Genomic DNA, 17,576 nt, shown 5'->3' with positions numbered 1-17,576 from the left:
TGGAAAGTCATTCACAGATGGCGAGTATGCCAAAACATTCATGCTTGATGTGGCCAATGAACTGTTTGATGACTTCCCAAATAAAGACAAGATAATCAAACGAATAAAAGACATGCCCCTGTCAGCAAGAACTGTGCACGATCGTAGCATCATGATGGCAAATCAAGTCGAGGAAACACAAATTAAGGACATAAACGCCGGGACATACTTTTCTCTCGCGTTAGATGAGTCAACAGACGTTAGCCATCTATCTCAGTGCAGTATCATTGCCAGGTATGCTGCAGGTGACACACTGCGTGAGGAAAGCTTGGCTGTTTCGCCAATGAAAGGGACAACAAGAGGAGAGGATTTATTCATGTCTTTCATGGAGTTTGCTAAAGAAAAAAAACTACCGATGGATAAACTTATTTCTGTCTGTACTGATGGTGCACCCTGTATGTTGGGGAAGAACAAAGGATTTGTAGCGCTTCTCCGTGAACATGAAAAGAGAGCCATCCTAAGTTTTCATTGCATCCTGCACCAGGAGGCGCTTTGCGCTCAGACGTGTGGCCAGGAGCTTGGCGAGGTGATGTCTCTGGTCATTCGAGTGGTCAACTTTATTGTTGCCCGAGCTTTAAATGATCGCCAGTTTAAAGCTCTGTTAGAAGAAGTTGGGAATCATTATCCCGGTCTGCTTTTACACAGCAACGTGCGTTGGTTGTCAAGGGGGAAGGTGCTCAGCCGTTTTGCAGCTTGCCTGAGTGAAATCCGGACTTTTCCTGAAATGAAAGGCGTCAAGCATCCTGAGCTAGACAACACTGACTGGCTCCTGCAGTTTCACTATCTCGTGGACATAACTGGCCATCTGAACCAGCTCAATGTGAAAATGCAAGGTATTGGAAATACAATCTCATCCCTTCAACAAGCAGTGTTTGCATTTGAAAGCAAGCTGGAAGTCTTTCTCAGGGACATTGAAACAGGTCGTCTTCTGCACTTTGAAAGACTGCAACAATTTAGAGATGCATGCTTAGCAAGTGACTCCACTCAACATCTGGATCTCCAGCAGCTAGCTGGCTTTACGTTCAATCTCCTGCAGTCATTCAAAGCACGTTTTGGAGAATTTCGTGCGCGCACTGGTCTTTTCAAGTTCATCACTCATCCACATGAGTGTGCAGTGGACAAAATCGACCTGACATGCATCCCCGGGGTCTCTATCGGAGACTTTGAGCTGGAAGTTGCTGACCTGAAGGCATCAGACATGTGGATGAGTAAGTTCAAGTCACTTAATGGAGAGTTGGAAAGTCTTGCGCGACAGCGAGCAGAGCTGGCGAGGGAACACAAGTGGACAGAAATTAAAAATCTTCAACCTGAAGACCAGCTGATTCTTAAAACTTGGAACGAGCTTCCTGTGACATACCACACAATGCAGCGTGTGAGTATTGCCGTATTGACCATGTTTGGCTCTACATATGCATGTGAACAGTCTTTCTCGCATATGAGGAACATTAAGACCAACCTACGCTCACGTTTAACTGATGGAAGCCTCAACGCCTGCATGAAGCTCAACCTCACCACGTATGAACCAGACTACAAGGCCATCAGCAAAACCATGCAGCACCAGAAGTCGCATTAAAAGTAAGACATATTTAATTTATTATACGTTAAAAATACTATATGGCTCTCAATGAAATATATTTAGAAATATTTGGCTTTTATGGCTCTCCCAGTCAAAAAGGTTCCCGACCCTTGTGCTAGAGTGTAGGGGCTACGAGGAGGAAAGGAAGGAACTTCCATCAGCATTAAAGAAAGATAAGCTAAGTTTCACTTTAGGGGACCCCCTTGGAGATGCGGCATGGGGAATATACAGTCGCCTAAATGAAGTATCTAAATGAAATAAGGTTAACAGCGAATGTAAATCTCTTTCTTTCTTTTTTTTTTCGTTTGACTTCCAATATTGTTCCACCCTCCAGTCCGGTAGGTGGCGGTATTGCATCTGCAAACTAGTTGCCAACCGCCAATCAAACAAAAAGAGGACGAAGAAATAGGAAAACTAGACGAGTGTCGAGTCAGCGAGCGTGCTCGGCTGTCTGCCTAAAAGTTAATAGAAACACGTGTAGTCGCAAAATATGCCTGCCGCCAACATGTCACGGGTGCTCAACATTCTCCACTCTTTGTATCCACATGTACAAACACTGGGGGATTTTGCCGACGGTATCGTGTTTAGAGAGGGACGAAAAGCAGCTCTCATCGAGCAAGACGACGCGAGCCGATTCGTTGCCTTCGTCCAAGGCGTTTTTGTCTGCACTGACAAGACGCTGCAGCAAGTGCCGAGCTGCAAGCAGGTAAGTTAGACAGAACATCTGTCAAACACGCAGATTGGCACGTTGCTAAGTTTATAGGTTTGCAAGCATTGCCTTCCTTCAAAAGTAGTACCTTCTTTCGTTGCAAATAATGTAATTCGTTAGCCCACATAATTAATCCAATTAAGTACATAATTGTTAGCACGCCTAAATGTATATAAACGGTTGTTTGACCATCTTTTTATTTTCTCCTTACAGTGTTTTTAAACTTATGTGTACTGTAGAGTTTAATGTAGGTTTTTGCTATTTTTGTTTGTTTTGCTTTTGTTTTTCTCTTGTCTTGTTTTTAAAGGTATGTATTAAATGAGACGAGCGGTGCTTTAGGGCACAGCTAATGGGGATCCCGACAAATAAACAAACACAAACAAACAAACTAAAACCAAAAGCTAGAGAACTAACCTTGTCTCTTTTATTAACTCTGTTCTTAAGTGTGAATCTGACTTATTGGGTTTATACTGTCTACAGATCTGCACCTTGTCTGAACTACTGGCTTTTGTTCTAAACAACATGAAGAGGAAGAGGAAGAGAAATGTCCTGGCACATGGTTACGGGTTTCTCTCCTTGCCCCAGGAGGAACGAGATGCAGACCAGTTCAAGTTCCAAAGTGATGTCACCCAAAGTGCTTCCTACATCCACGGCAGTGACCTGTGGAAGAAAATTTCAAACCGTCTTGGTACAGACGTCACACGGTACCTTCTGGAAAGCTGTGGTGTGTTTGTGTCGGTCCCTCCCTCATGTGTATTTCAGCTGTGTGGTGTTCCTGTCTATGACAGGGTCTCCATGGCTACGATGTCCTCTGATTTCTATATGTATAAGAGGAGGCACAGAAGGACTCTCCGCAGAGAAAAGGGAAAATTGAAGAGAAAAAGGGACCCAGTAGAAGAAGAGGCGGCTATGACTTGTACTGTAAAGAAGAGATGTGTAGAAGGGAAAGGGTCCATGCAAGGAGCCAAGTATGTTTGTATTGAAACCAATAATGCTGCGCCATCCAGCTGTGTGGAATCAGCAGCATCTATGAAGCTAAGTAACAATAGTTGTGCTGATTTCAAACAGCACGTTGAACTGCCAACAGCCACGCTTCCCACGGAGAGAGGTCCCAGTTGGAGGTCAGGGCTCTACCCTCCTCTACCCCTGTCCCAGTGCTTTATTCGCACCCTGGGTATGCTGTACAGTGGAAGGGGAATGCGTGGCTTCCTTCTCAATAGGAAGAAGAATACAGTTAGTGGGCCTAGTAGACTGCAGGGGCAGGACTTGGTTAGAGTAGTCTTCTTTGAGGGTGTGGCCTATCTCAATGGTGTGGAGAGGAAGCCAAAGAAACTCCCCAAGAGGTTTTTCAACATGGTCCCACTTTTCAGGCAGCTGTTGCGTCGGCACAGGCGATGTCCCTATAGCAGAATACTGCAAAAACTGTGCATAGTAATGGGGAATGGAGAGACCCTGAGCTCTCTCCTGCCCAAGCACTGTGCTCCTCACCGGGTCTACCTGTTTGTCAGGGAGTGCCTTGCCACAGTAGTTCCTCAGGAGATGTGGGGATCTGACCACAACCGAATCACTTTCCTGATCAAGGTCAAGCGCTTCCTGCTCAGTGGCAAGTTGGAGAGGCTCTCATTGGCTGAAGTAATGTGGCACATGAAAGTTAACGACTGCGATTGGCTGAAGATCCGCAAGACAGGTGGGACTACCACTGTTGACGAAGTTTTTTATGCATGATTTAATTTTGACCCAGGTGTTTCCTGCTACTTCCACTCATTTAGCATAACCACCGCATATATTCACAGGTCATTTCCCACCCAGTGAGCTTTACTGTCGGATACGGTTCCTGGGTCAGTTCCTGGGTTGGCTACTGGATGGCTATATTGTGGGCCTGGTCAGAGCCTGTTTCTATGTCACAGAGAGCATAGGGCAGAAGAATGCCCTGAGGTTTTACAGACAGGAAGTCTGGGCCAAACTGCAGGAGCTTGCTTTCAAGTACACACAAGCACATATATACAAAGTCATATTGTCATATAGATGTCACACAAGCACACCAATAACAGCCGTTTCTAATCAAGTTTTCATGACATTTAGGGCTCACCTTTCCAAGGGCCAGATGGTGGAGTTGACACCAACTCAGGTGGCCACCCTCAGCAAATCCACTGTTACCTCCCGCCTCCGCTTCATCCCAAAGGCTGATGGCATGAGGCCTATCACACGGGTCATGGGCGTGGATGTCAAAACAAGAGTTTGTTTGGAAATGACATTACATTTTTTTCATGAGTTTCATGAATGCTGTGAGTTTTGAGTGGATATTAATTTTGTAGTGTGTGTGTATGCATATTTTCCCCTGCAGCTCTATCAAAGGCATGTCCGAGACCTGTTTGATGTGCTGCGTGTGTGCATGCGTACCACACCCTCTCTCCTGGGCTCCACAGTGTGGGGGATGACAGACATCCACAAAGTGCTGCGCTCTCTGGCTCCAGCCCAGAAGGAGAAGCCACAATCTCTCTTCTTTGTCAAGGTTGGGTTTCTCCCCACCTTATTTGTGTTCAAGTACATATTGTATTTTTTATGCTAACTAGGATGTATATTGTATGTTGAATTTGTAGGTATGCATATTGTATGTTGAATTTGTAGGATTTTTTCCCCCTATATTCACATATTCCCAGTCTTTTTCAATGTTTCTCTGTTTCAGGTGGATGTGAGTGGGGCCTATGAGAGTCTTCTCCACAGCAAGCTCATTGAGGTGGTTGGCCAGGCCCTGTCACCTGTCCAAGAAGAGGTCTTCACCGTGCGCCACTATGCCAAGATCTGGGCTGACGACCACGAGGGGCTTAAGAAGACCTTTGTTAGACAGGTACACATATGCTGGTATACACATACATATACACAACTTTTAACATTTGATTTGGTTTAAGTTATTAATAAGTTAATTATAGGTAGATTTCATGGAGAATAACATGGCATCCACCACCATGAAAGGCTTTGTGATGTCACTCCAGAGAGAGAGCAAACTTCACGACAGTATACTGGTGGAGCAGGTAACAAAATGTCCAGACATAGTTGTTTTAAATGTGAATGTCAGTTTTACTCTTTGACTACCTGATTGAATATATAACATTGGTGTTTTTCTTACATGCTTGCCTCAAGCAATTCTCCTCAGATCTTCAAGGCAAAGATACTCTGGCATTTTTCAACCAAATGCTCGCTGGCAGTGTCGTTCAATTTGGGAAGAGGTAAATAAGCCTTGCATCTCCATTTTTCAAGATATGAGCACCGAACAGATACTTGTGGGAATCGCTGGTCATGGATGCTGCTGTTGTTAAATGCTGTTGAAGCTTTGTGTTCTCGCTAAAGGCTGCAGTATTTTAAAACTCGTAGCACTTGGAACTGTGAGCGTAAAATACATAGTGGGCTCTTAGAACTGCTGGAAATGTGAAACTCCCATCCTGTCTTTTGAAAATAAGAATAAGGTGATGACTGACCGTGCTTTCGCATATAACATGGGGCAACAACAGTTGATTTTAAGTGTGGCTTGTTTGTTTCAGAAAGTTCCGTCAGTGCAGAGGGATTCCACAGGGGTCAGTCGTGTCCAGTCTCCTCTGCTGTCTCTGCTACGGTCACATGGAGAACATCTTGTTCAAAGACATAACTGAAAAAGGAGGGTAAGAAAGGGTAGTTTTGTATTGAGGCCCCGCAAAACTAGTTTTGTCACTCAGCTTCTTACTAAGAGTTTTAGGGTCCTTTGCGAACATACTACTGACTGCAACAGGAATAACAATTTTAGCCTTTCCAAATCAGAAATTTCCACATAATTTGTTTTCTCTTCTCGTCTTGCTTATTTGAGTTTGACACGTGTTGGAGGATGCTGATGTCAGGTAACTTCATGTTATCTAATGTACCAGTACAGAATCAAGGCGACATCTAAATTAAGTGCGCCTTTACTTTTCCAGCCAAATAGTTATGTATGGGTACTTGCATCTCTTGATATGCAAAGAAAATTAGTGATAAAAGTAAAAAAAAATACAGAACACAGAAATAGTTACAAAAATTTAACTATTAAAATTAGATATAGAAAGATGAAAGCCCCCTGTATTACCTCGTATCCCTAGAGAAACCGAGTTTTCAGGGGCTTGAAGAGGCAATATCAACATCTCTAGATGTATTAGCCCATCACTTACAAGAAGGTGCCATCTTTCCCTTTTGCAGCCCATTTTCTGTGTGTGTGCTGGTAATTCTCTCGTGCAGGTGTCTGATGAGACTTGTGGATGACTTCCTACTGATTACCCCTGACTTGCACCAAGCACAGACGTTCTTAAAGTATGACAAACAAACTACACAAAAATGGATGTATACATATAGGCCCACTCCTCAAAACTGTTATTGCCCAATTAACAGAATATCATTTAAATATTAACTTCTGCTTACTTCTACTTAAAGCAATCCCATAACTGCTCTTTCTTATCCTGTGTAGGACTTTGTTGGTGGGGGTGCCAGACTATGGCCTCATAGTAAACCCTCAAAAGGTAGTGGTGAACTTCTTAGTATCTGGAGGCACTGAACGTTATCCAGGCATCAAAGTGCTGCCCACTCGAAGTCTGTTTCCCTGGTGTGGGCTACTGTTGGATACAAACACGCTGGATGTTTATAAAGACTACTCCAGGTTGTTAATTTCATCTTCATACACACACACACACACACACACACACACACACACACACACACACACACACACACACACACACACACACACGCAGACACACAGAACCATTATGGTGTACATAGAAATACAATGGTGCAAGTAAACTACATAAAGTACTCTTCTGTTGAGTTGGAAGAAAACCCACATGACTCCATGGTACACAATTGTGTACCACTGCTCTAATGTCTCTTTTTCCTAATGTTGAGCCATTGGTATTTTGATGGTCTCCATGACTTCTTATAACTTACACAAGACCTTGAACTTTGTACTTGCTCATGAAGTGATCTTTTTAAACAATGCCCTATTTTAGTGTGGATACATCAGTCATCTCACATGAAACTCTATAAGCCATTTAATTGTAGCGCAGATTTAAAATTTCTCTGTTTCATTTTTAAGCTGTTTTCTTTTCTTGCCTCATAGCTATGCAGGCCTGTCACTGCGCTACAGCCTTACTTTAGGCTCCTCCCGTTCAGCTGGACTGCAAATGAGGAGGAAGCTGATGGGTATCCTCCGACTCAAATGCCATGCCCTCTTCTTGGACCTTAAGGTATTTAATGTAGAGATTTGGATATTCCTTTGGGATTAGCATTGTTCTCTGCTCTCACTATACTAGGTTTTAAAGTAAAAATGATATCCTAAATATCATAGGACATAATTTACATGGCTCAGGGCAGAAATAACTGAGTGCTCACAGATAAAATAATTAAAAAGATATTAAAAGTATACCTCAATCTAGGCTATATTTGACCCTATTGGTGTAGTGATGTATGTATAGAGTGAATAATTTCTCTACCCATCTGGTTTGTTATTGTGGCCTGTACTTGTCTCCATGTTTTTGGTATATCGTCTACTGCTACTTTTGGCTGCTCCTGCTAGAGGTCACCACAGGGGATCATCCATTTCCATCTCTTCCTGTCCTCTGCATCTTCCTCTGTCACGCCAGCCAACGGCATGTCCTCTCTCACCACATCCCTAAACCTCCTCTTTGGTCTTCCTCTTTTCCTCTTGCCTGGCAGCTCCATAGCATCCTTCTCCCAATATACCCAGCATCTCTCTTCCGTACGTGTCCAGACCATCTCAATCTTGTCTCTTTTGCTTTGTCTCCAGCCTGGCCCTCTAATATAATCATTCCTAATCCTGTCCATCTTCATCACTACCAATGAAAATCTTAGCATCTTCAACTCTGCCACCTCCAGCTCCGCCTCCTGTCTTTTTGTCAGTGCCACCCTCTCCAAACCATGTAACATAGTTGGTCTCACAACCATCTTGTAAACCTTCCCTTTATCTCTTGCTGGTACCATTCTGTTGCAAATCACCCCTGACACTCTTCAACCATTCCACCCTGCCTGCACTCACTTCTTCACCTCTCTTCCGCACTCCCTGTTACTTTTAACAGTTGACCCCAAGTGTTTAAACTCATCCACCTTCATCACCTCTACTCCTCGCATCCCACTGTCCTCCCTCTCATTCACACGTATGTATTCTGTCTTGCTCCTGCTGACTTTCATTCCTCTTCTCTCCAGTGCATACCTCCACTTCTCCAGGCTATCCTCAACCTGTTCCCTGCTCTCACTACAGATCACAGTCATCCACGAACATCATAGTCCACAGAGACTCCTGCCTGATCTCATCACTCTGTCTGACACTCTTTACATCCAACACACTCTTGACATACTCTTCCTTCAGAATTGCCCCTACCCCATTTCTTCTCCCATCCACACCATGATAGAAGAATTTGAAGCCACCTCCGATGCTCCTGGCCTTACTCCCCTTCCACCTGGTCTCTATTTTTTTGGGGGGGGGGATTCTTTTCCCCCTTTATCTCTCCAATTGTAGCCAGCCAATTACCCTACACTTGCGAGCTGTCCCAGTCGCTGCTGCACCCCCTCTGCCAAGCCGGGGATGTCTGCAGACTACCACATGCTTCCTCCGATACACGTGGGGTTGTCAGCCGCTTCTTTTCACCTGACAGTGAGACATTTCGCCAGGGGGGACGTAGTGCGTGGGAGGATCACGCTATTCCCCCCAGTTCCCCCTCCCCCTTGAACATGTGTCCCAACTGACCAGAGGAGGTGCTAGTGCGGCGACCAGGACACAACCACAGCCAGCTTCCCATCCGTAAACACGGCTAATTGTATTTGTAGGGACACCCGACCAAGCCGGAGGTAACACAGGGATTCGAACCGGCAATCCCCGTGTTAGTAAGCAACGGAATAGGCTGCTACGCTACCTGGACACCCTCACCTGGTCTCTATTACACACAGTATGTCTACCTTCCTTCTCTCCATCATATCAGCCAGCTCTCTCCCTTTGCCAGTTATTAAAAGTTCTGACTCTCACCTCCACACTCCTGCCCTTCCTCCTCTCCCGCTGCCTCTGAACATACCTTCCCCCTCTCCTCCTTCGCTCAACAGTAGCATAGTTTCCACCGGCACCCTGCTGGTCGTTGATAACCCGAGCCTAGACCGATCTGGTATGGAAATCTGATTTATGATCCGCATATTTGATTTGGCAAAGGTTTTATGCCGGATGTCCTTCCTGACGCAACCCTCCCCCTAAACCCGGGCTTGGGACCAGCACTAAGAATGCACTGGCATGTGCCTCTTCAGTGACTGGGTTATGTTTTTGGTATAGCAAGCCATAAATTAAGTTTGCCCCTGAGATTGACTCTTGTAGAGCCCCAACCCCCTTTACGGAGTGGTCAGACGGTTAGAAAATCTTGCATTCACATATTACATGTTATCAGCTCGACAGCCTAATTATTTGAAATAACTTCCCAATTACAACAAATCTTAAATGGTACTCGTCAGCTCACCTCATTCTAATATATAGCTGGGGATCAATATAGTGCCCAGCTATGGGTTAAATAGTGCCACTGCCTAGTGGATACCTCGGGGGAGGAATAGGCTATGAGAGTAAAGCCCTTCAGAAAATCAACGTCCACAGTGCTGTTGTTTTTGTTTTTTTTGCCCTTTTGTATCTGTTTAAGTTGGAGAGTACTGCTGGCGTTGTATGTGGCTGCCGCTTCTCCCTCTTGTAGCCCCACTTTCCCATCCACCCCTGTATGTTTGTTATGTTTATCTGTTGTCTTGTTTCACCCCCATTTATTGTAAAGTGACTTTGAGTGTTAGAAAAGCACTATATAACATTGATTTATCATTACTATTATTATTATTATTATTGTAAAATAACCTAGGTACTTAGAAAAGGATAGCGCCTCCTTACAATGGTTAATTTGGTAATACATAGGGCATCCGGGTAGCATGGCAGTCTATTCTGTTGCCTACCAACACGGGGATCACCAGATCCAGTCCTTGTGTTACCTCCAGCTTGGTCAGGCATCTCGACAGACACAATTGCCCGTGTCTGTGGGTGGGAAGCTGGATGTGGGTATGTGTCCTGGTCGCTGCACTAGCGCCTCCTGTGGTCAGTCGGGGCGCCTGGTTGGTGGGGAGGGATAACTTGGGGGAATAGCGTGATCCTCTCATGCGCTACGTCCCCCTGGTGAAACTCCTCACTGTCAGGTGAAAATAAGCGGCTGGCGACTCCACACGTATCGAAGGAGGCATGTGGTAGTCTGCAGCCCTCCCCGGATCGGCAGAGGGGATGGAGCAGAGACCTTGACGACTTGAAAGAGTGGGGTAATTGGCCGGATACAATTGGGGAGAAAAAAAAGTTGGTAATACAGGTGATCAACACTTATCAAAGGCAGAAATGCTGCATTCTTTAGATTTGTCACGATAGTACTGTTGCAAATGATCCATCATGACATTGAAAAATGACCCTTTTATTTTAGAAACATCAGCCTGTTTAAAAGACTGTAAGTGACCTGGGGTCCCATTAGTTTACTAGCAATATAGGGCTTGCCAATGAAACTAATTTTTTAGGATATTGTTGATCAGTGTTGTGCACGTTGATTTATCAAACCCATGGGTTAGATAATTGTGCTCTGATCATGAACCGTGGAGAGCCCACCATGTGTCAGCCAATGTTGGGTTGGAATGAATACCTGCGTACACATGGCTGTCCATGGCACGTGATTGGGCACCATTGATTTAACCTGATCAGCAAACATTAACACTGGTTCGAAAATATAGGTTTTCAACATACTGGTATTGACAATGTTTAATTCACATCCCTGGTGTTTCCCAAATAACAAAAGACACTGACAAAACTGCCTTCTCTACCGTGACAAACATAAACTTGGATCTCGTTTTAGATGCCAATCTCAACTTTGTTGAGCAGGTAATGAAGTGCTCATTTTAAGGTTTGTCTAGCTGTGTGCCATATCAAAATTCCAATCATTCCACTCCTTTAGTAATCTCAAGAATTTGATTTATTGCAGTTGTTTACTCCTGCTCAGACTACTGTAATTCTCTCTATTTCTGCCTGCATTCAGCTAAAAATGTTGCATTGACGTTTAATGGATGTGCAGAAAAAAATGTCACCTCTAACCGTCCTTCATTCCAACATCTGCCTGTAAATGTTGGAATTGATTTTAACACTCCAGGCTCCTGATCCTTGGGACCGGAAAGGTCCTCAGGACGGGTCCTTTGTGTTGTCACCTCTTTATGCCCAGAGCTGATCAGACCATTGCTGTCAGAGCTTTATAATGGTCCTCACAAAGACCTCAGGCTCATCAATACTGTGCCATCTTTAAATAAAATTCACTTTTATTGATTGGCATTTTTGCAAACTTGCTGTATAGTTTTATGCCTCATATCCTTTGTCATCTTGAATGACGTGTAGTTCCTTTTCCTTATCTTAATTGTTTTATTTTTTTTAGGTAGTGATTTACCATGTATTTGATTTGTTTTGCAAAGCATTTTGTAGCAGTTGTTTTGAGAAGTGTTCTGTAAATAAAGCTTTACGGAGCACTTCATAATTGTTATCCATCCATCCGTTATCCAGACTGCTTATCCTGCTCTCAGGGTTGCGGGGATGCTGGAGCCTATCCCAGCAGTCACTGGGCGGCAGGTGGGGAGACACCTTGGACAGGCCGCCAGTCCATTATCGTTATTCTTAATATTTTGAAGGACCGGTGTGTAGGATTTAGTTGCATCTAGTGGTGAGGTTGCGGATTGCAACCAACTGAATACCCCAACACTCACCCTTCCCTTTCCAAGCATGTAGAGCACCTAGAAGGTAGCTACTTCCACAATGTTATCGTCTGCAACCACATCAGTAGGCTAAATTGCCTGTCCAGCAGTAAACGGGCAACTTCGGGTCACTCTGAAAACATTATTCGTCATCAGTGATTTCCAATTTCCGAATTTTGCTTCTAAATGTTCTTCTGTGGGTAATATACTTTTTAATATACCTTTCAGACCAACAGTTTTGAAGCAGTCTACAAGAACATCTACAAGCTGGTGCTGCTTCATGCATACAGGTAAATACCGAAGAGTGTGACCTCATATCAGACCCCTTTTTTTTCTGGTTTGGCGTTTTTCTTTCCAAAGTTCTAAATGACAGGCCCGAACAAGAGTCCACTTAGGTGTGTCGTTTAAGTAAATTATTAAACTATCAACATGGCAGCCATCAATAATTTTGTCCCGCATTTGATTTTATAATTGTCTGATCATTTTAACCTTGGTTCAGGGACATCACATTCTGTCCTGGATGCTTGGCCTAATAGCTAGGTCTATGGCGATAATACTGCAATTCAAACAAGCACACCTGAGGTTTTCAGCCCTAATACCTTTTCCCAGCTCCAAACCACAGGCAACCACCTTCTTCCTCACAATGTCTACATCTGAACGGGCAGGGTTTTTTTTTCTCTGAATGGCAGTGCTTTTGTTTAATTTGTTTTTGTCTAGGTTTCACGTATGTGCTCAGAGTTTGCCCTTTGGTCAAACTGTTGCCAAGAACCCGCTCTACTTTCTGCAGATGATTTGGGATATGACTGAATACTCCAATCGCCTTGTCAGACTAAGCAACAAAGGCAACATCATTTTTCATATGCCACAATGCCTCACTGTGTTTGTTCAGTTATCAACATTTTTTTTAATAGTTTGTGTCAACATGAAAAACTGTCAGCTGAACACACCACTCTCTTTCTGTACCCCTCTCTTTCCAACCAGGAATGAGTTTAGGTAGCACAGCCCAGACAGGCGTTCTGCAGTATGAGGCAGTGGAGCTGCTGTTCTGCCTGTCTTTTCTGCGTGTGTTGTCTCGCCACCGTCCTCTCTATAAAGCCATGTTACCTCACCTGCACAAACGTATGTACCTCTGGGCACCCATAAATCTCTCCTCTGTTGCCCTCCCCTGCGGTATCTTCCTTTTTTTTCTCTCCCTATTAAAAGTTTTTTTTAAAGGCATTTTCCCTTATCCAATAGGCGAATCTATGATATTGGGCTATACAAATAAAATTTACTTGAATTTACGACATGTGCATTGACTTTCTGCTGCATTCATTCATGTGCAGTATGTTGGTCTCAGTCAACATGTAACATAATGCAGCAATATCATTGCCTTGAGCCCCCCCGGAAATTGCATATATAAGTAATAATTTGCATATTTTGATTCTGAAGCCTAATCTGAAAGTGCTAATATCCGGCAGTTCTGTACCAAAAGCAAGCAACTTCTCTCCTGTCAATCATAATGTGCTGCAGTGAAATGCAAAATGTATCTCCATACTGGGAAAAGACCCTAGCACCACCTCCCTATGACTACATGGCAATCAAGTCTCCTTCAAGAGTTTAGACTAGTTGGGTCCGCGGTGGCGTAGCGGTCTAAGCATCGGCTGGTGTCGATGCAGTTGCCCACTGGGGACTGGGGTTCGCGCCCCGGTCTCGTCAGATTGGCAACGCTGTCTTCGGGAGGGGGGCGGAGTCGGCTTGTGTTCGTCATGTGAATGCGTCTCTGTGTGTGTCGGAAAAACAGTGGTTCGGCTTGGATTCGCCTTGTCACGAAAGTGGGGAGGCGTCTCCTTCGAGACTGCCGGCCGGAGAGATGCAGTTGGCGAACGCATGCAATACGAGGGTGGGTGTTTGAATTAAAATAGGGATCAATTGGCCACTAAATTGGGAGAAAAAAGGGAAAAATCAGAAATAAATTAAAAAAAAAGAGTTTAGACTAGTTACCCACTTGAAGCATACAAGATTCTATATTTCATATAAACCTGAATCATTGCTTAAGAGATGCCTAAGAGCAGTTGAAAGGCTACACCACCATGTTTCTGTCCAGTGTGAAGTATTATCTTGATAATATAAAAAGCCTGTCAAAGTCCTGGGCAGTCAGGCCTGGTTTGTATGTATAGTGATAGTATACAGTAGAGTAGACGATGAACAACACTAAATTTCTGTCTACCCAAGTTTAGTTTACCCCCCCCAAGTTAAATACTGAACCATTTGCTGACCAAATGGACTTCTCAGTGCCCCCCCCCCCCGGGACACACACAGACACACACATAAATATCATCAACTAACTACTTTGCCCTCATCACATCATAATGTAAAAAGCACTTGTGTCATAATTTTTCCATAAAAAGTCCATAAACACAACATGAAACCATCAGCACTACAATATGTCAATATGTCATCAAAGCCGATCTCTGATGCTTTCCAATTGTTTTGTAAGAAGTAAACACAAACCGACAATACCAAGTACAGTTAGATACCCAGCGCAATCCCATCCCAAGCACTGGCTATTCTATAGTCTTTTGTAACCGTATTCATTACAGCCCTCCCTTGAGTTGTCATTCTATAAGTGTTTCTAGAAGTGTTTGTGGATGCTTTAGTAGCTTCTATAGGTGTTGTTCTCTGGAAGCTCATCTTTCTCTTCTTCCAACATCTTTGGCCTGACAGGGAAACATTTTTTGGAGAGGCGTCTGGGTGATCTGAGAGTGGCCAGGGTCAGACAGGCCAGTAACCCCAGCATCCCAGAGGACTTAATGGCCATCCACACCTAGACACCCAGGCAGTCCCCATGACACCACAACCTATGAAGCCTTCAACAGACAGTCATTCTGTAAGGTATAAATAAGAATCTGGTATATCCTCAGTCTGTTCATACACTGTTTAAATGTTAGGGCAAGGTGATGTATTTATCAAACATCTCAGTCCATTTAGTATAAATGAAAATGGTCAAGGGTTCTAGATTAGCATCACTACTGTTACTGAAGCTCAATGATCTGCGTCGTCTTTGTATTGGGAATAATCAATGCCAACGTGTATTGATCTTTACAATCTTGATCTCACCCACAGGTTTAACGAAAGTAATTTGTTGAAGACGAATTTGTTTTTTTCCTGATACTGGACAAGAAATTATTTTTTTTGTATCTGTCATCAAAGGAGATGAAAGAAAAACGAGGAAGTGAAGAACACAATGGACGATGGGTCTGGTGGGTGAAATAAAGCACTCATAAATAACTCCCTGTAAAACAGTAACAAGATCAATAAAGTTAGAAAATTAAGGCAAAAAGAAATGTTGCTGCCATGGCAGGCTCAACTTCCTCCTGCATCATTCATTTTCCCTTTGGACTTTGATTTACCATTTCTTTGGTAGTTTTCCAGTAAGGAAGAATGTTCTCATCTAACAGCTGTTTTTTTTTTGTTTTGTTTTTTTGTAAATCTTCATGTGAATGTTTATTACCCTAGCCATCATACAAATCAAACTAGTTTATTTTTTATACAGGTGAATGTAATCATGCATGCACAGCAATGCAAATGTGTTATCTAAGAAAGCTTGTTTTAAGAGATGAGGTTCTGCATAAGAAAGAGGATGGACATTGAGATAATGTTGCATACAGAACATATTGTCCAGGCTGGCATTCTAACCAAGGGCCCAAAGTATAATTTTGAAGCCAAATTCTAAATCCAGCAAACAAAAAAACAGCACAACAGGTAAAGCAAAAACATGGAAATGGATGATTACCCCCCTCCCATTGTCAGCCCGAGTTCATAAATGCAGAGCTTGACACTACGTGAGAGGTGGTCATGAGTGTTCAGACTGTATAAATGATGCTAACATTTGCACTTCTACTAAATGTTATATTTGAAAATGCCTGCAAAATGTATTTGCAATGTGATAGCTGAGATATATTTTGAAAGAATGCATACTGACAAAGAAAATATTGAGCCTTTCACTGTTGTGAATAAAACAAAATTCTTGTTAACAAAAATGCATGCTGCCATTTGTCAGTTTGTGTTTTTTAACTCGTTTTTCAAACACAAGATTTAGATGTCAAAGCTGAGGTACGTGTAACCCGGTGGTTAAATTATAGGCCTTAGATATATTATATTGCACTATTAGATAAGAGTTTGGCCTATGTTCGTTATTTTGTTTACCTTTTGAATATGAATATATTGTTATTGTTCTGCAAAACAGTTTACCAATGTGAAATGCATTTACTTTTATTGTTGAAAACTTACCATTGTTGTGATTGGTTGGCTGTGGAGAGAATAACTTACCTTGAATGTGATTGGTTGAGAGGGCAGCGGGGAACGTCAGCGCGAGCAGACTGAACTGGGAGAGGAGGGAGGTCACTCGCCCCTTGTGTGAGCAAAACGGAGCAGTTTGATGTCGAGTCGTTATATGGTATGTTGGGGTGAGAGAAATGTAATTGAAGTTAAGTGAACAGTGATGTGTGCGGGTGTCTGACCGAGGCCCATCCCGGGAACTGTTTGTGTGGACTGGGGAGACAAACTGACTACTCGTCAGTCCCATATGTGGACCCAGCGACGTTACGGAGCGAGCTAGCCAGTGGGTGTTCGTTGCTAGCACAGCAAGACGCGCGAGTGGACTGGATGCGGTAAGGGGCTCGCCCCACAGTGAGTCGGGCCGTCTTCTAGTTTAGCGAAGTAACGTTATCAGTCACAGTGTAGTGTTGTGTTCATGCGACCATCGAGGAACGCAGAAGGAGTCGTCTGTTGCCGTGTTGTGCTGCCGAGGCGAGCGCACGGTTCGACCGTGAGATGGTGCTAACGGCTAACTAGCCAGTTAGCTAGGATGGCTGCCGGCCTGACGTACGCTGCTGTGCTGTGGTGAGAAGCGCGAGACGAAGAGGAGCATTCATTCATTGTGAGTACTAGTTGGATGTGCGGGCTTCCAAGGGGAGCGAAGAGGGCTGGTTAGGGCCCCAACGTACCCGATAAAGAAACAGGCCTGCAACTGGGGGTTGACTTTCTTTTATTTGTATTGCCGGATTAGTTATAGGGTTGTTGAGCTGTATGCTAATGTGTTGGTTTGATTCATTTGTGTGTATATGAATGCAGATGCTTGTTAGCCATTGAGACTTATTACTTTCATTCATTCTAATAATTATTACTCATAATACATTTGTATATATAATTCTATGTACCTGTGTGAGTGTGGATTATTCATGTGTGTTTATTCCTGTGGTGTCTAGGCTATGGTAAGTGACATGTTGAAACAACCTTAAAGGGCTAGTCCACCTTTTTACTGGAAGTAACCTAGTGACACCCAGAGATGTGTAGACCATAGTATATAACCTTAAAGGGCTAATACACCATATTTTAGAACCTTAAAGGGCTAGTCCGCCGTTTTAATATAAGTTACTCGGTGACACATTGAGGTGTCTAGACCATGTTAGATTGCCT

General features: G+C 43.6%; 1 protein-coding gene across 1 annotated transcript; it reads left to right on the top strand.

Moving 5' to 3' along the window:
* Window positions 1-2,105: 2,105 nt before the first annotated feature.
* On the top strand, window positions 2,106-16,092 carry tert (telomerase reverse transcriptase). Its single transcript, XM_056298480.1, has 17 exons — window positions 2,106-2,321; window positions 2,805-4,011; window positions 4,118-4,307; window positions 4,407-4,560; window positions 4,669-4,836; window positions 5,011-5,172; window positions 5,255-5,356; window positions 5,466-5,551; window positions 5,864-5,980; window positions 6,564-6,635; window positions 6,790-6,978; window positions 7,438-7,564; window positions 12,345-12,406; window positions 12,834-12,958; window positions 13,098-13,235; window positions 14,823-14,990; window positions 15,222-16,092. Exons 1-16 carry the CDS (start codon window positions 2,106-2,108, stop codon window positions 14,924-14,926), a joined length of 3,219 nt encoding a protein of 1,072 aa, XP_056154455.1. The 3' UTR covers window positions 14,927-14,990; window positions 15,222-16,092.
* The last annotated feature ends 1,484 nt before the right edge of the window (window positions 16,093-17,576 follow it).

The sequence above is a fragment of the Lampris incognitus genome, chromosome 18 (genome assembly GCF_029633865.1).
Source record: "Lampris incognitus isolate fLamInc1 chromosome 18, fLamInc1.hap2, whole genome shotgun sequence".
Lineage (NCBI taxonomy): Eukaryota > Metazoa > Chordata > Actinopteri > Lampriformes > Lampridae > Lampris > Lampris incognitus.
The sequence above is the reverse complement of the archived record's forward strand: the minus strand, read 5'-3'. Positions and strand labels throughout refer to the sequence as shown.